Source organism: Ischnura elegans, chromosome 5, assembly GCF_921293095.1.
Source record: "Ischnura elegans chromosome 5, ioIscEleg1.1, whole genome shotgun sequence".
In the NCBI taxonomy this organism is placed as follows: domain Eukaryota; kingdom Metazoa; phylum Arthropoda; class Insecta; order Odonata; family Coenagrionidae; genus Ischnura; species Ischnura elegans.
Window position 1 is genome coordinate 86,363,683 of NC_060250.1, and position 23,504 is coordinate 86,387,186.

Sequence of the window (23,504 nt, forward strand, 5' to 3'; positions counted from 1 at the left end):
CCCATATTTGACCAATACTGTGATAGTGATGAATTAATGCTTGCATTGATTTTAAACTATATTCAGAAGCCAGAATCACAGCACTACTGACGATTTTAGCTCATCCAAAACTGCATGGCCTGTTTCTTTGATCGAATCTATCTTCTTTCCTGAGTTTAAGAAAAAATGCCATGTCACAGCTCCTGAGTTTAAGGTAATGCCTCTTTTTGTTTGCATTTTTTAAATTTTATTTCTTTTTTTATTTGCTTTGCTGCGTCTATTTCAGGTGGTCGAAACAATATCAAAGGGAGCGTTTGGGAAAGTTTATAAAGTTGAAGATGATCTAGGGAAGGAGTATGCGATGAAAATATTGTCCAAAGCACAGGTAAGCTGTATAGCACCATGTTTATGGGTATTTCTTGTAATCATATGGACCTATAATTACCATATTCCAGGGAAGGGGCGTAATGTTTACCAGTCATCCATTAAATTACTAAAGCAATTTTTTTATGATTGATGGTGGTCCTGTAAGTGGCTGCCATTGCTGTCCTTCTCGTAGTAACAACAATGCATACTGTATTCCATCTGTATATAATGTTTAATCTTCCCAAGCGGCCACTTTTCGTTGGAACCAACCATAAATCATATGTAAACAATTTTAAGTCTGTATATTTTCAGTGGCTACCTCTGCTAACGACTTCCTATGCATCACTTTTGGCTAGCAGCTAATCCTTGAGTGACCATTCCCGGCCATCACTTTGAAAAAATACTTTGGGATATCGTGTGAGAATTGCTCTCATACATCTATTCTAGAAAACGACATTCTTTAGAGAAGAGTGGGTGTCCTTGCAAATCTGTTTATTTTAGACCTCAGATTTCTTTGACAACTCCCCCTTTGTGGCATACAACCTTTGTTATTTCATTTATGCCATACTCATGACTTTAAAATTTTAAAATTCAAGGCTGATTATTATATCACTTATATAGATATTCTGTGAGTCAGTTGATGCTAATTTGTCATTATTCCATCTATATCCTTACTCTAATTAATCTAATTCTATTAATCTAACCCTGCTAGTGAAGTGTCCAGATGTCTGAGTGTGGGGATGTTGTTAGTCTGTTTTAATCCATTTCCGATACATCAGCTGCCTACAGGAATTAAGAGTGGATAGGAAGAAAATTTTCATTCACAGTGTATCCATCAGATCGTTCTGCATTTCCCTTGGGAAAATGGTGATGCCCGTAATCCTTATCTGTGGAGCCCTTTCAAAAAAAAGATACTTTCTAAGCTACGAGATCTGTGATATAAATTTTTGCATCACTGCACAGAGTTCTCTGGTGTTATAGAATTACATCTATGCTCATCTCTTGTTCTCAACTCAGTGGGATGCCAGTCTCTTCCGTCTTCCACAAGTGTCTACCCTTCTACGGAATAGTGGGTGTTTTTGCATCAAAACCAGAGTACACAAACTTGTGGTCGGCTTCCCATCGGCTTCATTAAAATTCAAAACAAAGGTTGAGTTCCTGCCCATATTGAATTACATCTTGATGCGGCCGAACATTGAAATTTTCATTTGCCTGTCACAAATTTATCTGGCTGTCCTATCATGGACTTCCCTCTTCAAATTACAAGGAGGCATACTCACTTTCATTCTGTCTATAAATCCTAAAAGGTATTGTTGACTCTCCACATGATCATTTCAGAATCTGTTTAGGTAGTCATGATTCACAAGACGCAACTTTTGAGTAGTTAAAATATTTTTTTATCAAAGATTTGATATGAATTGCTTTGACAGCAGGTATTCGGTATTCAAAATGTGAGTTCCACAATAATCAACTGTAACTTAAGATCCTAATCATAGTGGTTTGAGCTGGTATAATTTCCCTGTATCTTCAGCAGCACTCTTAATTCATTTTCTCTTCAAAATTGTGTAAATGTTCATGATGTGATTTTATTTTTTTGCTACTCAGATCATCACTGACAATGCCATTAAACAGGTGAAGGATGAAGTCATGATCCAGTCAATGTGTGGTCATCATCCCTTCATTGTAGACTGTCCTTTCTTTTGGCAATCAAAAAAACAATTATTTATTGGTGAGTAGTTTGAATTCTCATTGCAAAATACAACAAGCACCTATTTATTTCAGTTTTTACTTTTTAATTTGCATGAAGGGAAAGATGGACAGGTAAATGCAAGTGGACAGGTAAATACCAATACAAGCTAACAGTGAACAGGGCAATACTGAAAGCAACTGTAGGAAAGGATGAGGAAAATGATGGCAATTTGCATGATAGTGTTCCTTGAGTCAAATGAGAAAGATAGCAATTGTTTTGAATGTTTAATTTAGAGCCATATTTTTTTCTAAACTTTGGCCAGGACTTTCATGACACCTGTTGTACCAAAAATGAGCTTTTCCACCTAAAAATTAGGGAAGGAAACTGGGCAAATGCACTGATTCTATTGGTCAATAGGAGAAACTATAAGAGAGTTTTGGACAAATGGCTAATTTTTAAACGTTTCAATTTCCCACAATGAAGAACTTTGCCCAATGGGCACTACTGAACAAAAAGAAAACACATTCTGAGCTTTTGAGAAAGCACAACTCACGAGCCGCATAATGAAAAGCAGTATGCTTGAGAAGGGTGAAAATGATCCAAGAACATCCTAGAAGAATACAGATAAAGAGCATCAAAAAACAGCCATGGAAATGCCAAATAAATATGACAAAGAAAGATAAGCATTGAAGAAAGGTTTACCCTGGAAGAAATCAACATAAACTTGTAAAAAGAGTGAACATGCTCCTATCCGGGCCTTCCTTTCCACAACTCCTGCAAACCGTGCAAAATGAAACACCTTCTATTGACACCTTAATCTTTTACTATGTCATTGACCTGTCTCACTAGGCACGTATGCACTTGAGGGGTAATTAGAACATCACGAGGTTAATAAACATTGTTTATGTTGACAACCAGACACCTCATAAATCAACACCTGCCCTTTTGTGAATGGACATGAAGATTCATGCCAAAACTGAAAAAAAACCTTCAGAAACAGTTCTCACCGTAAACAGTGCAAAGCTTGATTATTGCAATGAAATCTCTTGAGGTTAATCAAAATGGAAATTTAGCCTGTCCCAAGTTACAGGACATGTTGCTGTTTTTCTTATCTTTTGCCAGCGAATAACAAGGTGGGGGGAATAGACTGTATTGATCCCACATAGATCCCATTGGCTATCACATTTATGTGACCACCCGGTACCTCATGCTCGACTGGCCAAATGTCCTTACAGTTGGTCCTCTATTGGTGTATGGGAGAACTGAGTGATGTACCTTCCTGATTTATTCCCTGGATAGACTCTGAGACCCAGAGGGAGAGATACAGGTAAACTTCTGCCACAAGACACTGCCACCCACTTGGATTCTTAGTGACATGGAATTTTTATTGGCTAATTAAGAGGAAAGTCAAATTTTGAAATACACAAAGATAATGATGCTTCATGTAGTTTTAGCTTTATTTTTCTGTTTGATTCCCTCAGTTTTGAAAAATGTATCATCTGCCTTATCTAAAGTCATCTACTTTGTAAGAGCCATTTTTATTTGGTAAAAACTAGAGGTGTGCGAATAGTATCCGCGAATACTCGAATACTAGAAAGTATTCGATATTCGAGGTCTCGAATAATTATGCTAAAGGTACGCTCTCGAATACTTCGAATGCTTTGAATTTCGCGCCGTACACTGTCGCACACTGTCGTTGGTAGTTGACTCGGAAAATAAGAGAATAATAGAATCGTGTTTCACCCTTCCCTCTTTCTCCCCCACTGACCTTTTTCTGCCTACCTGCTACCAAGTTCCCCATTTCTGGTGGTCAACTGCTGCATGAGTACCGTGGGATAGTTACATTAGCGCATTTCCCAAGATCCGCTATCCCCCTCCATTCAGCACTAGCCCCCCCTCTGAGGCTTTCCTCTTCTCTGAAATAAAAAAAGGTCCCAGCTCGCACAGGGATCATAATACGAAGACCTTAGCTTCGAAAAAAATATCAAGTTATACGAGAACAATAGAAAGGTGTTTTGCGCCCCCCCTTTTCTCACCCATCGACCTTTTTCAGCCAACCTGCTTCAAAGTTCCCAGTTTCTGGAGGTCAACTGCTGCATGAATCACCTATTAGCCCAAAAGGTGTCTAGCAATGACTTCCGGCAATTGATATTACACCTTTATTGGACTGAAATATTAGTAATGTGCGCGTAATTTAAAAAAGAATAACACCAAACGCGACGCATTTCGGACTTTTTTTACGTGAGGAAATAAATGTCAAAATACGACGGAGACTTAGTATTCTGGCGAGACTCGATATGAGCAGCAGAGCTTCTCGGAAGTTGATGCGGTATTTTTTTCCGAAAACATATATAAAGTTACAATTAATTTATTTATTAATATATTTATATATCATTATTTATCTTTATTTAAAAATCTTCCCTAGGAGATGAAACTACCAGAGGGAGAAACTCAGTGCCGTGGGATAGCAACATCAGGGCATTTCCCACGATCCGCTATACCCCTCCATTCAGCACTCGCCTCAACCGCTATGATGATTTCCTCTTCTCCAAAATCAAACAAAAGGTCCCAGCTCGCGCAGGAATCGTATTACGAAGACCTTAGCTTCTTAAAAATATCAAGTTACACGAGAACAATAAAAACGTGTTTCACACCCTCCCCCTTTTCTCACCCACTGGCCTTTTTCTGCCTACCTGCTTCGAAGTTCCCCATTTCTGAAGGTCAGCTTCTGCACGACTCATCTACTAGCCCAAAAGGTGTCTAACAATGACTTTCGGCAATTGATATTACACCTTTATTGGATTGAAATATTAGTAATGTCCGTGTAATTTAAAAAAGAATAAGACCAAACACGACGTATATCTGACTTTATTTAAGCATTTTACGCAAGAAAATATATGTCGGAAGGACAAAGAAATACGACGGAGACTTAGCATTCTGGCGAGACTCGATATGAGCTTCTTGGAAGTTGATACAGTATTTTTTTCCGAAAACATATACCAAGTAAAATTTATGAGTTATGCTATAAATCTCTATTGTCACAGTCACAGACGAAGGGAAACTCTCTCAGGAAATTTGGTTTCTCCCTGCTTGCAATTCGAATTCATCTGCTATCTCGTGGGAACTTCCAAAGATAGACTGAAAATAATTGAAGAATATGCAGTGGAGAAGTGCGTGTATTTTGCAAAACACCTCGGATTGTCCGCTAGCACTTGACAGCAGGAGTGGGGGTAAAGCGAGCTACCTGTTGAAAATAAGAAGTTGGATGAAGTCGAGTATCAGATGGGCGTGCCGCTGAAATGGCGTTTAAGAATGTATACAGCAGAAAGAAATCCATCGTAGCAGTGTAAATGCCAAGACGGCATGCAATCATTTTTCACAAGGTGGTGTGTCCCCTTAGAATATTTGAAAGAGATGTTAGTTGAATCAACTATTTGCCCAATTGTTTCCATAAAATTAAAATATTCCATTAATCAGCTAAATTCCTGTTCGAATCCTTTAAAGGAAATCAAAATTACTCCCCAAAATCTTGTGTTCCCTGCTGCATAGGCAACCGAGTCAAACATTCCCGCATTCATCATTTAGTATTGGAAATTCGAGGTATTCGAAATTCGAGGTATTATAATATCCGAGCAATGATTTAATATTTGAATCCGATATTCGAGTTCGAGAAATCTGCTATTCGACCCATCTCTAGTAAAAACTGTTAAGTATTACCAAGGACTGTTTCCCATCCTTGTTTTACCTTATTTCCAGAGACAGGTCAATCATTAACTTTCTTTGTAGGCCTGATTCCATAAAGGAGAAAAAGATATTGAATGACAGTAATTGATTTTAATCTAAATCTTTGAATGGTATGGTGATGCTGTGGTTTAAAATTTCGTTCCTTCACTATTTTCAAATTACTGCCTGCTGTCATATATGTATATGTGAGTAACAGTTGAGTAGATATAAAGTGGTAATTCTAGCAGATTTTGTGATTAGACAGCTGATATTTTGTTGCACCAAGAATACCAAGACATAGCTCAGGATTGAGTTCACTTTAGACCATGCTTCTCTAAACCTTATGACATCACAGTGAACTATCCTATAAACACTTATAATGCCCAAAAAACAATAGTTACTACTTCAATAGCACACATTATTTGTCAAAAACATATTTTTAGAATAGGTCTCTTCCTAAGTAGGATCAAAATAAACAGTTCAAAACAGCTCTTTTAACTTTGCTTTCATAAGAAATTCAATGAATGCATTAAATAATTCATCTTTACTAATAAGTATATCATTTTATGTCAACTGCGTTAGCTATTATTTTTAACTGTACAAATATCTCCATTTATAATTTTTTTCTGAGTATGTACCTGCAAATTGGAATATCATTTTTGTTTCTTAAAATTTCAGTTAGTACATTTGTACCTGGAGGAGAGTTGTTACACCTTTGGAATAAGTATGGACCATTTCCAGAGGATGTGATTAGAGTTTTAGTTGCTGAAATTGCACTTGGCCTTGGTAAGACAATTTTTTAGTTCAAATCTTTATGAATTCATAAAATCTTCGTGTAATAAACTTCCATTAAAATTTTGTCAATACCTCCACATTGCGAAGTCACGGCAGTGATCCCAAAACTTACCCACGTATACTATAAAATTAAAAAAATCATACCTCTATTAGAAGTCTATAATGAACAAAGCTTGCATGAGGGCTTCAAGCAAGGAAGTGACCTTTGTGTCATGAAATTTCATTTGATAAATCCAGGGTTTACCTGAACACAGACCTTGAAAACCTGGTGAAATTATGCTTGAATTTTTAGAACTTAGAATTTTTGCGGAATATATATGTATCTTGTGGCGGCTTTTGTGGCAATTGTAATATTTTCTGTTGTGCAAACTGTGGTAAAATGTGATATTTTTTAAAACAATATGCATGAAAACTTGGAATTACGATTATATTTCATATTTGTAATTTTGTGGACATTCTCAAATCCTTGTCCTATGCAATTTTGTCAATTTTTCTAATGTACTTGTGTGTTCAAGATAATATACTGATTTTCTTGTAATTTTGATCTCATGCCTCGTATTTTGCATCATATATGTATAAAGTTGCCGTGGGCAGTGAAGTCAATTAGAAGTGCAAACCCCTACCAAGCCTCCATTGGTTTTTGTTATTTTAGTTTACCATTCCTCACTGACTGATCAGATATAGAACTAAGGTTTTTGATGTCATTTGTGTTACGATATGAAATTCGTCAAAGCTGGTTATGGCAGGCCCTTATTTATCAAAATTGGGAAAAATTAATGTTTTCCTGCACTTGAAATAATCGAAGTGGAATGTTTATTCACATGCTAAAATATTTTTACTTTTAATTTCTAGTATCCCTTGCCTCAAAGGTTTCTGCAATGCAAGATTGATATTAAACCTGCACCATTTAGAGACCTTCCCTCAATCCCCCTACCCTCCTGTCTGTGGTGTGTGAGGAAAAATTCTTTTTTCAGTGGCATCAGTATCTTGCACATTGTCACTTAAATGTGATGATTCTCATTGTCTATTACCATTATGTTACTTTAGAGGTTAGCATATTAATGATACTTTTGATTTGTGTGTCATGCGACTTGATTTTCTTGGATACTGTACTTGACTATTTTGGACTAGTCAAGTTGCCCCTGTCGGAGCAGTCGATAGTCTTTTTTCTGCCTTGTTTCTATCATCTAGCCTGTATCTGCATCACATGATAGGCCTTATTTGTAGGGTATAGCAAAGACTCCTGGTATTTTCAGTCTAGGCAGATCTTTTGCACTTAATGAATTAATTGACTCTTGGGAGAACAACCAATTTTCCAACCAAAATTTCTTTTTGAATAAAAATTTGCCAATTTTTCTGAGGAATATTCTCTAATTTCAAAAGGTTCAGTCCATATGGATTCAGGGAGGAGGGTTACCTTCATAGTCTCTGATGTTATTGAATTTAATAAATGTCAAAATTTTTTTGGGACAAAAATGTTTTGGACAAAACTAAAAAATATGTATTGCTTATTCTGTCCTGAAGTTTGACATATGTTAAATTCAATAACATCTGAGACTATGAAGGTAAGATTTTTTCTTCGGCTGCCTGAATGGATAGGGAGTAGGCAAAAAAATTCTGTTGCAAAATCTGCTGAATCTTGTTTAAAAAGCATTATGAAATAATTCCTCAATTTACAGGACAGGATAATTAATGTTAGCCATAAATGTATGGAAAAGTAATTATTGGTTGATTTTAATTGATATGGTTGTACATATTATTAATTTATTTTTAATATATTTGGTAATTTGGAAATAAAAATGTTATGGATAACTTAACAAGTGGTGAAGATTTTAATTGTCCTATTGTATTCATGTTTTTTTCCAAATTTCAGATTTTTTGCACAATGCTGGTGTCATTTATAGAGATCTGAAGCTAGAAAATATATTACTTGATAGTGATGGGCATGTGCAAATAATTGATTTTGGTTTAGCCAAATGGCTCAAGCATGGAGCCCGCACCAGTACAATTTGTGGAACGCTGCAATACATGGGTAAATTAGTTCTTTTTTATTTTTTTATAAATTTAATAATTATATAATGTCACTAACTAAATCTGCGTATACATAATTTCATCAGTATGATATTATATGAGCTGAGAAAAACTATAATTTTTCTGTTCTTAGTTGCTTATGGTTATTGATCTGACAAGAGACGTATATACACCCATGTCTCGTATAGCGCAATTTCGATTAGCGCAATTTCGATATAGCGCAAATTCGTTCCTCGGGGAAACATTACAACGCAGTGTAGCCTAATCAAAAATCTTAAACGCTCTCGTGATAAAACGTGAACTTGCGCTAAGTGCACACGAAATTTCTATCATTTTACGCATATTAACATTATTGCTTGCCTCAAATCTTCTTTTTTGTTTATATATTAATCAAAATCCATTGCTGTGCAATGGCCAAAAGTATTACTCGTCATTGGGTCCAGATAGCCCCACTGAAGTAATTTATCTCGTCTCCTTAACAGAATGATGATAAATAATTTAGATCATTAATTAAGCGTGAGGCTAGTGGAAATGATTTTTTTTCAGCAATACAGTTGGAGACGTATTTTTGCCGTCATAGGTTATCGGACGATTGACTTCCAGGTAGAGGTCTACGCTATAGCCTTCAAGGTCATTGGTATTAACGAAGGGAGAAATGGAGCGTTGGCCGAGTGGCGCATGAATAGCATCAACACATAAAAGGGTCCGCTATAGAGTCTCAAACACAATGACTTCGTTCCCTCCCCGCAGTCATAGGCCTTCTGCATCTCAGGAATACAGTTCAGCAGTGGAAGGTGATATAGATAGAGCCATACAGAGTAAAAACCAAGAGAATATGGCAAAAAATAGGAATGCATGTAGAAAAATCAAGAATTTATTAAGAAAAACTATAAACCTAGAAGGGGAATTGAAAGAGGTCGATTGCTTTGAAAATGGAGAGCGTCAAAGATATATTGCGCGGAAGTTTAAACACACGATGCCTTATTCTTAATAAAGACCAAGTTAAAACATCAGTGACCTCAGCCGCACCAACTTCAACCAAGCGGTCTACACATACGGAAAGTTCATAGTGAATCAGTACAAAAAGACAAGAGTGGTAATAGCTCCGAGACATTTAGTGAAAGCTCCGGTTGGTTCCAGAATTTAAACGGCAAGCAGGTATTTTCAGTGCGGCGATATCAGGTGAATCTGCAAGTGTTGATAGCGCAGTCACCGCAACATTTTCTGATGAACTCCAAGCTGTGATTGAAAGTGGCTCCTTTCCCCCTCAACCGGTTTTTAGTGTTGACGAGACAATATTGTTTTGGAAAAGAATGCAATCTCGTTCATTCATTTTCAGGGAAGGAAAACCTGGGTCAGGTTTCAAGGCATTTAAAGACTGTTTCACGTAGCTGCTTATGACTCGGAGGACTTCAAATTAAAATGATTTGTCATTCATAAACTCCGCTAGCTATGAAATGGCATTCAAAGTAGCATTTTCCTATCATTTAGATGAGCGACAAAAGGGCCTGAGTGACACAATGTAGTTGTTTTTAGAAAAGTTTGAAAAATCGTCAATTGCCGGCAATGCATTACGATCCCCTGAAATAGCAGATGTTAGCCCACCCGCACGACAGGAGGGAATTTCAAAAGCACGTAAGAATTTTTTTTAACGTGAATAAAAGTCTTTGAATGCGTGCATACTATCTATAAAGATGTTTTAAACTATAAACATTTATATAAATAATGTTTTCTAAGGCTTTTTATGGGAATATAGATGTTTTAGAGGAAATTCAATACCCAAGACCTATTCTACCAGGAACGCATCCCTATCTTCCCAATGTTAAAACGCTCTCGTATAACGCAAATTCGTATAGTGCAAAGACCCTAAGGAACGCATCCCTTGCGCTATACGAGACATGGGTGTAATAACCTTAGAAAGTGGATGTTTTTAAAATCCTTACATGCACGACAAATGAAACCCAACATTCTATATACCGTGGATGTTATGTTTGAAACATATAAATCATAACATAATCTTGAATTATTAAAATTAAAAAGAATAAAATTACTCCAAGATCTTAAAAGTAATTAACTCTAAGCAGCAAGCTCCCACAACATGAGTATTCATATGAGAAAGATGGATTACCTCTGCAGTTGGTCATTACAAAACATTTATGTATTAGTTAAGGGACGTAAAATTTTTCACGCACCACCAGGAGACATTTGTGAGGTATTCCTGAAGTTCTACTGCATCATTTTCAGTCCTCATTGGGTGAAATAATTTGAGATCATCTGCATTTAACAAGTACTTAATGGAAGTCAGCAAAAGGGTAGTTTCCTATTATTTTTTTACTGCCTAAATCGAAATAGCAATCAATGCATTTAGTTTTCTTTGATGAAGGACACTACCCTATTGACCAATGTCATTTATAAAAAGTGAAAAGAGTAAAGAACCGAGATGGGAGCCCTGTGGAACTCCACTATGAACACCAAAAGATAGTGAGGTAGTTCCCAGGCCTTTAACACTGAGCCACGTATTGGAACTTTCAAGCCAGTTAAGCATGTTAACTACAATACCATATGCTTGAATTTTTGCAAGGAGAAGGGGATTGACAACTGTATCAAAAACTTTGCCGAGGTCACAGTAAATTACATCTACTTGGTTATTGTGCACAAGCATTTGAGAAACTTCATGCTGAAATACCAATAGATTGGTGGCAGTTGATTGGCCGGTAAGGAAACCATGTTGTTCATCAACCAGAAATTGATCAATCAGTGGACTGATTTTGTCTGCAACTAGGCTCTCCTGTACTTCAGTGAACACATTGAATTACAATTGGACGATAATTACTGACATCTTTTTTTGTCACCACTCCTGTGAATGGGGACAACATCCAGTTTTAAATGCATTAGGATATATTTTGTTAAAAATAATGAAAGATATATAGGCTAATGTGCCACTGCAATTTTTTACAAGCAGAAAATGGATGTTATCAGGTCGTGGACTTGAAGATGTGTCAAGTGATTTCAGTTTAGATACAAGCTCGTTTGTTAATATAACAAGAGAGCTGATGTGAATAGATTGGTACAAATGAGGTAGTGATGGTCTAGTACAATTGGTGTGATTATAAACTTAAAAAAAATCACCAGCAAAAAGACTGCTTATATCATAGGAATTGGCACATTTTTGAGTATTCAAAAGCATACCATCTGGAAGTCTTTGGGAATTGCAAAGATTATTAATGTGACTCCAGAAGTATTTTGTATCAGTAAGTATATTATTTTGGGTTTTATTGATGTAATTGGAGTAACATTTCTTACTAAGCAGCTTACATTTTCGACGAAGCTCACAGCAACTAATGTAGAAGTGAAATTCTCCTGAGATTTTGAAGGACTTGTGGGCAAGTTTTTTGAGCTTTACCATTTTCCTCAGTTCTGAAGTAAACCATTTGGGGTGACTACTTCTTCTAATCACAGTGATTGGGGTGTATAGACTTACTGTATAAAGTATGGAAGAACAGAGTAGAAACACAAAGCAGCAATATTAACATCAATATTTAAAAGTAGACCAGGCCAATTTACCATGTCATGATGACTAAACATAGCTAAAAAATCAATTTTGAAAATCATATACGTATGCTCATAGGGATAATTTGATGAGTGTATGAGGCACATGTTAATTTCAATTTGGTGCTCAATGGGGGATGGTGATAGTCAATTGGGAGGATGTGGTCATCAGTAGGATATACTTCCTGGTCCATCACATATGACAAAACAATGTTGAGCAGCACTCCACGCTCATTCTGAATAATATTGTACTGATATAGGTCACACTCGCCAGAAATTCATTAAATACTGCACAAACATAATTATTGGGAGCTAGCATGACACCATCACTCCAACTAGCATCTGGAATATTGTAATCACTGAATAGGACAAACTAATGACAGCTTGGGTAACAAAATGGTACACTTTCCACTGTATCAAAATGCGGTGAATAGACATCAGGAGCAGATTTGGTGGGGATATAAACAGCACCAATGAATGCAACATTGTTATTAGGAAGGTGAATACAGTAGACCCTCGTTATTACGTAGTTCACGAGACCGAAAAACCGGAGGTTCTTAATAATGAAGTTTGTATGAACTTTTCTTTTAGGAATTGTCGAAAAAAAACAGTTCATAATAAAAACGATTAAATTACGTGGAAATATATTTAAACGGGAAAATTAATTTCAGTTTCTCAATAGAGGAATGTGGCATGACGCAATCGAGGGTTGATATTTTCCCGAATACAGTAAGTCGGATATGCAAACTAGATGCGTTCGAAGACCTTGATTCTAAGTTGATAAACCTGCAATCCGGTTGGCGAGAGTCGTCCGAAGACAGGCAGAATGGTCTAGGTAGGGGGAGGGGGCAAGGTTGCCAGGTAAGATAGGGAAATGCCAACAAAGGGTTCCGTGAAGAAAGGAGCCAGAAGGGACGACAAACATGAAGTACGCAAGGGAAGAATCACTTGTTTTGGTGATTTGAAGAGAGGACTTGTTTCGGGGGATCAGGCTTATTTCAGTGCTCCATATACATGTGATACATTGCATGACTAGGCTAGGGTGTGAGGTGCGTTTGGGGGACAGCGATTGGCTGTAAACCGTGCTGACGGAGGGTTATCCGCCCCTCCTATTGTGCCATCATCCTGAATTCCTTAGTTCCCAAATTCCCACCGTATTCAATGATACTTTGTTCAGATTGTGCTCACAGTGAGAGTTCCTCTACGCCACACCGTGTAGCATTGGCCTAATCGAAAGGCGCCAAATTCGAAATTTGGAAATTTTGAATGCTCATATCTCTGAAAATTCATAATTTGAATGTGCATAGGAAGAGGACTAACTGTACGTCATTTTTACGAGCAGTAATGAGTGGGTCACCATGACTCCGCAGGAATGAAGCTTAGTATATGATGTTGCGTGTAAACTGAATAAAGAACCATAATTGATGCTCTTGGGTACAGTACACAAGAAGAACTTAAACGTGGCACGATTTTTAAAACTTAGCGTAATGATTATCCACCTAAGTGTCGTTGCTTATGCGTGGAACTTCGTAATAACTTTCTCTCTCTCAGAGATCACTTTTTTACAGACTCCCTACCTCTTTCAATGCCATTTCGAGTACTCACCCTTCCCTGGATCTTTCAATGCCCATCAGGTCATTCAAGAGGCAGCTTCGAAAAGCCATCTACTGAATCCATTTTTTTTCTTTTTTATATCCTTTGTATATTTTTTTTATAGTTTACATTTGTTAAAGCTGCAGATTTTATGTTTTGCATTCAATGTAAAGGCCATTTTGGCTGTGTTTGAATAATTTAATAAATAAATAAAGTTCATTTTGTAACTGCCAGGACCGGGACTGAGGTTTGCAATTTCGTAAAAAAGAAAATTTCGTAGTAACGTTTCTTTTACTATAGCTTGGATAGGCCTTTTCGTCTGGACCAATGATTTGCTGCATAATAACGAGAACTTCATAATGACGATGTTCGTATTAACGAGAGTCTACTGTACAAATGAATATTTGTTCCACTGTGTTTTACTTACAATCTTAACCTAGGACACCTTAATGTCATTTCTTACAATGATAATGCTTGATCACTGCCACAGGATTTATTAGGTACTTGTCTTATCATCACGTTCTTTTCTAAAGATGTTAAAATTAGGCTGGCCAAGTTCAACATCTCTGATATCTTCAGGTAGATTGGTTTTCTACAGAACAATAACATCATGATGTGAACAGTACACCCCAACCAATCTAGGTATTTTGGATCTTAACCCTCGAACATTCAGGTAATAACTGTTTAGAACTGAGGTGTCTATTCGTTTTTTTGTGAATATGGTTACAAATTTTGGCACACTGTTCACATACTTAATCGTGATATTAGACTCACCGGAAGAAAGACAAGTACTCACAATTAGTTCTTCACGCACCTTGTTTATATATTTTCTTTCCAAGATCTTGAGAAATAGCAATATTTTTCAGTGGCCCCGCAGGATTGCTTTATTTTATTTTACCGAATGCTTTTAATAGCTCTGTTGGTTTGAGACTGTCACTTAAAATTTAACCTTTGCGGGACGGTTTTTACCGTTGATGACCTTACCTAATCAATGCGTAGCGACATTTTCATTTGAGATTCTAGTGTCGATTGCAGATATAACAGATAATATCTCCCGTTTGTCCTCATTTTCATTAGTACTATTGTCCTTAATGCCGAAAAGAATTATGTTTCTGCTACCATATTTCCTTTCCCTAATTTCACTGATCACAGTTTCCATAAAATGAGATGCCTCTGTAGTAGGATTTGCAGGAACAGGATTCATCAGTCGTTCATTTTTCAATTGGGCCATCTCTGTTTTAAGATCCATCACCAAGGCTTCCAGTTTGATAATGAAAGTGGCACAACCACAGTTCACTCCACCATTCGTCTTCTTACTTTATTAGGTGCCTTAGATCCTGGCGTGTTTGGAGAAGATTTGGGGTTGCACCCAGAACAAAACCAATCGAATTCAGGCTTACTTAGATATATATTTAAAATGTTGTCTTTGATTTTGGAGCACCTTTGGTGTACATGTACGTCACACTTGCTGCGTATTATATGTGAAGTGCTAGTATCAACATGTTTGAGACACACCAGGCAGTTATTAGCATCCGCCATCTTGCTTAATGTCTACAAAGCTCCAATTCTGTGTTATTGGGGTTAAAATACTGTAGAGAACCTTTCCATCTGTAGGTTTAATGATGTTATGAGCTCATGTTAAGTGGTTTGTGGCTACTCCTCAGCCTTGTGCATGGACCTCATTGTTTTTTCGCTCCTTTGAACGATTCCTTCCCTCTCAAGTCACTCTGAGCTTAAAATATTAATGGTAATATTAATAGTCAAAGTAATCACACAGGGTTAAGCCCTTTTACAGTTTTAATATAATAAAATAAATAAAGTAATAATGGAAATTTTTTATTCGGCTATAAAATTGTACAATTATAGACGTATGAATGCATCATTCCCTGAAGATACATATTTAGGAGTATGATAATAAAATAAATTGAGATATAAATCATAATTTAAAAAAATAAATTAGAGGAAAAACATATGCATTTTTAATATTGATGGTTGTTTTTAAAATACTTAATAATTATTGAATATGTCTTCTATTAAGTACCGTGTGGAGTATAATATTCGAATCTGTAAGGGAATCCAGGTGGCAGCACTAAATTAGGTGTCATGGCCGAATAGAGATGATCGGTTGCCTTAGTATGCTTGTTTGTGTGAAACGATAGCCAGCCAGCACTATACCGTTTAGCCAAATATCAATGGCATTATGATGAAAAACATAGAAGGAGAAGTTCATGAGCAACAAAATGTGCTGCGTTTATAATAGGGTAGTTTCCTTCATCAAAGAAAACGAAAGGCAATAATTGCGATTCGTTACCCACCATTAGTGTATTCATAGTACACAAATTATTTGGTTTTTGAAATACCGGTCTAGACGAATGGCAAGGGTCAAATTTTATCCTCATTTGAAAAAGGCCAGATTGGCGCCCATGCGATTCCACTCCACATGACATCACAGGGACCTAGTTTCTACACGAGAGGATAGGAGTTATACATCGTCTGAGGTTACCATTGCATGCATGAGGCACAGAGCTCAGGGAAACATGTCTTAATAATCACCTATTAAAACTGGCTAAGGTCGGAAAGTTTTCTTCGTTTGATAAGGTATTAATAAACCTTTTTTAAGCCAAGCGCTACCATCCAGCAAGGTACTCAGCTACCCCCTAGCAGCCTGCAACGTATCACCGTTAAGCCTCGCCTCAAGGTCACCTCACCGGGCGGGAGGAGGAACCAGAAATACGACGTACGGAGATATTTCCCGGCATTCATACTTAAGCGTCGCATTTTTGCACGCTTGAAAATTTTCACTTTTCATTTAATCGCGAAAAATTGATATTGTCATTTAAAAATCTAAAAGTGTGAAATACGTACTCCAGGGTAATAATCTTTCGATTAAGGCAATAAAAAAATAATAGGAAACCACCCTATTACACCAACCAGTGTGAGACAAAAGCTATCTCCCTACATAGATTCCGCAACACCCCTAATTTGAGAAAGAAGTGGGAGCACATCATGAGAATGGGCAAGAGTTATCTAGTTTATTTAAGAAAAAAATTATAATGGGTCATAGAGAAACATATGAAGGCATGACAATGTCAATGTATTATTTAATGCCTACTTAAAAATTGTTCGCGTAAGTATGGAGGTGTCAGAGGAGGAGATGCAGACGGAAGGAAGGTTGTTCAAACTTGCAATAACGGTCAATGAATTTTCAGCTATCCAATAAGCCAGGAAAGTTAAGATTCGGGAAATAATTCGAATCGCGGCAACTGAGAATTATATGAATATTCCCAGGCGACTACCCACCAATCGCCAGGACTTAGTCTGCTTGAGACATGTAATTTCTCCCAAACTCGCACAAACTTTTTCCCCCGTGATCCCCCCCACGATCGCCGAGACATCTTCCGCCCGGGGGCCCGTCAAAACCTTAAAACATCTGTCTCTTTCTCATTCAATAGCTAGGCCCTGCTCTTCCGAAAATGATGCGAAGCAAATCCCCTACGTTCCTAAGTCCTGCGTGCTTAGTTCGGTTGAAGGATTTCTCGAATCACTTTGCCCAAATGGCCAAAATTCGATTTTGCCGACCGGGGCCGAGGCACAGAGACCCTCCGGCGACCCGACTCGACACTTCCCCATCGATCTTCGCTAGCCAGTGAGAGTTGAGTGACTCCACATAGCAGTCAAAACGCCAATGCAGGGGGAATTGCACTCACGACCACACCGACGTCGAATTCTCTTAAGAGGAATAGATTATTGAGGATGGATGGCTTATGTGAGGAGATGCCTATCATGTCGTTTGATGATTTTGATAATGATATCTATTGTAATGGATGGTTGAGAAAATCGTCAAACCTTACACACGAAAACGGAAAAAGAAGCGCCAATTTTCTTCTGAAAAGCATGTATCTCGTGTGACATGCCATTAATAACGCTTGTTTGTATGAAAAAGCCCTTTACAAGAACCAAATACTCCAGTGCTTCAACCATGACAGATTACAGCATACCACTTCATAGCCCTCAACGAGGGACCTCTTGAAGTCTCTATTGAACTCCAAAACATCAGATGTGGAGAAAATTACTTGATCCATTATTCACAACTGAGGTATACATCAGTATTCGCTTCACAAAATTACTGAAAACACACCCGTTTCGCTCACCGCTAGGCTGTAGCATTAGTAAGCAAACCAGCCGATCACCTGTGATTCATTTCCGAAATTAGCCACCAGATGTCAGCTACTTTGATTCCTGTTGCGAATAAGGGGATTGATTAGGATGGCGTGAGAAGCAAAAATACTCCCACCAGACATTTTCCCAAACAAGTGAAGCCATCCCTTGTTTTCAATATTTTTATGTTGTTCCTTCAACTACTCATGGAATAAATGCTATTGTTACATTAAATTTAATCATTTGCTGACCTTTTCATCTAGTGTTTTCATCTTTTTGTCTTCTGAATGTATTTTATTTTGGTTCAGTTATCAGCAAATTCAGAGATGACTGGATGCTTTGCCAACGGTGTATAGTTATAAATATTTTCTCTACAGAGTTGGTATATTTTGCTGACTAATCACTACCAGTTTCTTGGGAAATATTATTTTTTTAAGCCGTTTTCCTGAGACCAAATAAACCAGGAATATTGTCAGTTTTTGCACTTTGCGGTGGTACTCACAAATGAGCATCAAGGAAAATACATTTTATTGCTCAATAACTTTATAAAAAGTATGTATTACATTCCTTGATAACCTCTGTTCATTGAGCCATCTAGCAGCGGCTAAAGTGAGAAAAGATTGTTTAGACTAACAACCACTATCTGATGCTACGCAATGGGAAATCAAGGCAAATTTGATTACCAGATGGATGTAAAAGGCATCGTTGTTTGTAGATGACATTGTTGGCAGTGTTGTGACTATTGTATCACCTGGTGTCAGAGTCAATAGGGTAGTTTCCTTCATCAAAGAAACAAAAGGCAATGATTGTGATTCGTTATCCACCATTATTGTATTCATAATACATATACAATTTATTTAGTTTTACAAATCCCAGTTTAGACGAATGGCAATGGTCAATTTTAACCACATTTGAAAACGGACAGATTAGCGCCCATGCGATGCCGCTCCACGTGACGTCACAGGGACCTAGTTTCTATACGAGTAGATTGCAGTTTTAAATTGTTTAAGATTGCCAATGCATGCATAAGGGACAGAGCTCAGGGAAACATGTCTTAATAATCACCTATTAAAACTGCCTATGGTCAGAAAGTTTCCTTCATTTGATAGGGTTTTAATAATCCTTATTTAAGCCAAGTGCTACGTGCTAGCAGCCTGCATCGCAGCGGCACACATATCCTCGCCCCAAGGTCACCTCTCATGGTGGTAGCGGGAACCAGAATGATGTCACACGGGCTTTTCCCAGCTTTCATACTTAGCCGTCGTGTTTTCGGGTGCTTGAAAATTTTCACTTTTCATTTAATTGCGAAAAATAGATATTGTCATTTTAAAGTCTCTAAGCGTGAAATGCGTACTCCAGGATATAATAATTTGTCGATTTAGGCAATAAAAAAATAATAGGAAACCACCCTATTCTTTGCAGCAGGTCAGTCAATCGTATCAAAAGCAGAAAAAAAACACAAGTTACTGGGCCAAATTTGATTGAGACTTAATGCTAGAGTAGGACAGTAATCAGTATATGGGAGAGAACAGAAATGATGAAAATATTGATAGATATTGAGAATTGATCATTGGAAAGAAATTACACTCAAGCCCACTTTTGGGTGACACATAAATACAAATTATACACAAACCCAGTTGCTCTACTCTGAATTGGTCCTGCTAAATGTTTAGAAATTGTATTACGTTTTCAGTTTTATGTAGGCTCATATTTTTTCTTGTGTTGCCATGACTTTTTCATGCCCTTAACACCATTATATCACTTGGATTATAAACAAATCAGTGTTTTATGGTGAGCCCTGGGATAAAAGCCATTTATATTGGATTACCATGTGGTCAAGTAAATATTACATTATCTTATATTATAAAATATAAATTCAATGCTACTGTGCATCCAGAATGAGCACTGCACTTGGTACTGCTGAGTGATAGCTGACAAAGACAGCAAAATTGTTTGCTGCTGAGTCATTTGAAAGACCTGTAACTCTCATTACCATATCTTCTCACTCCTTTCCTGCTTCTTTTATCCGTGTAAATTTAAAACAAAATGAGACAGGTTAGCAAATATTCATTACTTTTTTTTATGGGTAAGATGTGCTCATATATCTGAAAGTTTCTAGTACTGGTCATTATTCATATCTTGATATCTAATCCCTTTCATGTAGCACCAGAAATTCTTCGCATGCAGCCTTACACTCACTCAGTCGATTGGTGGTCCTTAGGTGTGATATTTTTTGCTCTGCTTCATGGGTCGGTGAGTAACATCTTATATCTAATCTCATATCATATTGATCTAAGAGTGGCATTTAATATTGTTGGATTATGTATTTCCGTGTGAAGGAAAATGTATTGTATCCAAATTCGTATGTATGTACGTAATTATACACCCTGCAGCCTTGAGTTTTTATTATAAAAATGAAATAGCTTAGTATGATTATTACTGGTGTTATAGATTAGGTGTAAGTTCTCTTCTTGAGTGAGAGTAAATGAATGGCATTGGGTATTTAAAAAAAGCCCAAAAAGCCCCTAAAAATAATTAAGTAGTTTGCACTTGTGTTAATGTGGAAAATAATAAACATACTGTAACGTTTTCTTTAATTTCCACTTCTCTTACTTAACAAATGATTTTTATAACACTTTATAAAGAAACTTTACAATTTAAAACTCGTGAGCATAAACAACATCAACAAGCCGCCATGACTATTATATTCCCATTTGTACTACCCGTACTGCCACTCACTGAACCGCTGCCATGGACTGCACCAGTGGGGATCTTGAGTTCTGCCGTATCCCTTTTCCTCCGGTCTCTTTCTCTCTCGCAGGCGCCTGCTTTTGGTCTGCGTCCTCTTCTTCTTTCTGCCGATCCTGAATTCTTCCGTATTTCTTCCTCCGGTCTCTCAATACACCAGTACTTTAATTTATCTCTCAATCTTTTACAACACGTCTATCTCTTCCTTCTCTCCATACACGACTGCCCTTTTTCTTTTGCTTCCCTCACTACCATTATTGCCTCCCATTATTGCTTCCTCACTACTATTGTTAATTTTAATTCATTTAAATAAACAACATGGCAGCTTGTTTACAATACAGTTAAAATGATATGCTAGTTTTACTCTTTAGTCAAGTTACCATTACCAATGAATCTTCATGTTCTGATTCAGCCTCATTTAATTCCCATCCACAAACTTACCCTATCTGGGTCATTTGCCAAGATTAGAAAGCATTCAAAGGAAAGAAAGAGATAATGCTTATGTGCATGAAAGTATTTGACGAAAATCATTTAGGGTATTCTCAGTGTTTCAGATTACACTTATACGGCCCCACAAGGGCTTCTGGTAGGAAAGCATAAATAGGGACTTCACTTACCCAGCTCAAAGTTTTGAGACATACATTTAAGTAGATTGATGAAGGATCCATGAACTCAAAACTCCTCCCCTCTAGTGGACACCTGTACTTCTTAAAAGGTTAATCCTCTACTGTGTTCTTGAATTAATATATGGATGTATGCATCAGTATCATGTAATGTCTGTAAGATTGCCAGTAAAAAGTTGTCTATGTGAGTGGTATCATCAATCACAGGTATATTCTAGGATATTTGCTTGAGATGTGTTAGTGTACAGAGAGTATGTCTTTTTTGTATACAGTATGGAATTAATGGTTAGTAGTTTTTTGGATGTAAGTGTTGACAATTACGATTGCATCTTATTTCATTGGCCTAAACATAGCATGTTTAAATGCATACATGATATAGAATGTTTTCATCAGTTAGACAAATATTTAATATGAAGTGTAGTGTTCCATCTAATGATAACTTGCTTGTGCTATGTTTAAACTTTTTTATGTAAACCATGCAGCTGCAGTTGTCCATTCAATCCTCTCCTCTAGCCATCCTTTGTTATTGGTTGTAGCATATTGCAAATGATTTCAATTTGTACATCTCTGTTTCCTGTTGACTCCTATGGCTGATAGCATATTCGTGTTCTTCTCTCTTATTGTGAATCATTACATTTTTGCAATTTTAATGTCTTCGACTTCCATGATTTTTTTAGAATAATCAATCTTTAATCCTTCCATCTTGCTTGTTTGGTATTTTTTTCTCCGCGTTTCTACAGTCTTGTTTTTTTATCATAATCATAATTAATCAATAGATTACAATAGCAAACTTCTGTCTGTAAAAAGCCTCCATTGTGTGTTTTATGACCGATTTTTAAATAATGATGGTTTCTTATCGAAAAAGGTAGTATACTTTCCAATCATATCATTCAACTGTGATTTATGTCACGTATGTTGTTTTTTAATCTTTTTGATACATGGATAGCATGCAGTGTGGAGATCTTCTCAGTCAATGAGAATCTGTCCTTGTGCTATGTTTCCTCTTTTCTAGTTTTCCTTTGGCATTCTAAATAGTCAGAATAGCTGCAGTGTTCCATGCAACTCCTCCCCTATAGCAACTGTTAACGTTGGTACGTTCCTGTTTTATATCGGTTATTATAACTTTTATCGTATTCGTTTTACCATAGTAGATTTTGGACATTGCCTTTGCCGATTTTCCCAATCATTGCGTCACCTTCTCTTCTCCATGGCATTTTTTTGAGCTCCTTTAGTACTTAAATGAATTTCAAGACTAGCATCTATCAGGCGCAAATTCCGAGCACGCAACCCGCGATCGATTTATAATCTTCGAGTAGTATTTTCCTCTCATCCCCCCTTTCCAAATGTGATCGTGATTTATGTCACGGAAGTTTGTGGTCCGTTACTTGGAAGGGAGCTCTGCCGAGAGATGATGGACGTATCAATTCCGCCCTCGTGGCTGGAATCAGGCCGAGGGTAGGAGGGAGCGCTTGTGTCGTCCACGCCCCCTTTCTGCTCCCCCCCCCCCCACTTCGTGACGGGGTTGCCCATCCCAAGGAGTTGAGGCCGAGGAAGCGGAAGAGAGGACCTATTCCTCGTCTGCTCATCTCCTCCCCGCAATCTCCCCATCCCCTCTTGAGCCTCTTTTTCTTCCTCTCGTAGCCACAAAAGGTCAAGGCTAGGCCAAGAAGACTGGCTTTTGCCGTGCGCCTCATCCCCGCTCGCTTCCTCATCCCGTCCGCAAACTCTCTCTCCGTGTGTGCATTCCCTTTTCATCGGCATCCCCTCTTTCCACTCGTCCCGTTCATCCTCACACGTCCCCGTGTGCGCTCTCCGAAAGTCTCCGCCGCCGTGTTTTCATCCGCTAAAGGGTCGGCATTCCAGCGGATATCTTTCCCTCCGCATCTCTTGCCCCCTACCCACCATACTTCCTTCGCGTCCGCGGGTTCATCGAACTCTTTTTTTTCAATCCACAACCACCCTCTCTCTCTTCCTTGCTCTTCCCCTGCTACCCGTTTTACTCCTCGACCAATCCCCCTTCTCGAATGCTCCATCACGAGCACTCGCTCTCTAAATCTCCTCCCATTTTACTCCCCGCCCGAGTACAAGATCCAGAGCGATGGTCTTTTTATTTTTCCGGGCCCATTGCCGCTCGCTTCCATGCAGGTCACCGCCCCAGCCGGCCGCCGCAGAAGATCTCCCCTCCTAATTCATCCTGGAGGTACGATTCATCGTCTCCCCACTGGTCCACGTCTCGTGTTTAAGTCCCG

The 23,504-nt window shown here is 37.7% G+C and overlaps 1 protein-coding gene across 1 annotated transcript in view; it reads left to right on the forward strand.

Annotated features, from left to right (window-relative positions):
- LOC124159181 (serine/threonine-protein kinase S6KL) overlaps positions 1–23,504 on the forward strand; it is a 161,551-nt gene that overhangs the window by 450 nt on the left and 137,597 nt on the right. The window contains exons 2-7 of the mRNA XM_046534811.1: positions 67–193; positions 266–364; positions 1,951–2,074; positions 6,437–6,544; positions 8,427–8,585; positions 20,049–20,137. Of these exons, the coding sequence (XP_046390767.1) occupies positions 67–193; positions 266–364; positions 1,951–2,074; positions 6,437–6,544; positions 8,427–8,585; positions 20,049–20,137 (706 nt within the window). The remainder of the gene's footprint in view (positions 1–66; positions 194–265; positions 365–1,950; positions 2,075–6,436; positions 6,545–8,426; positions 8,586–20,048; positions 20,138–23,504) is intronic.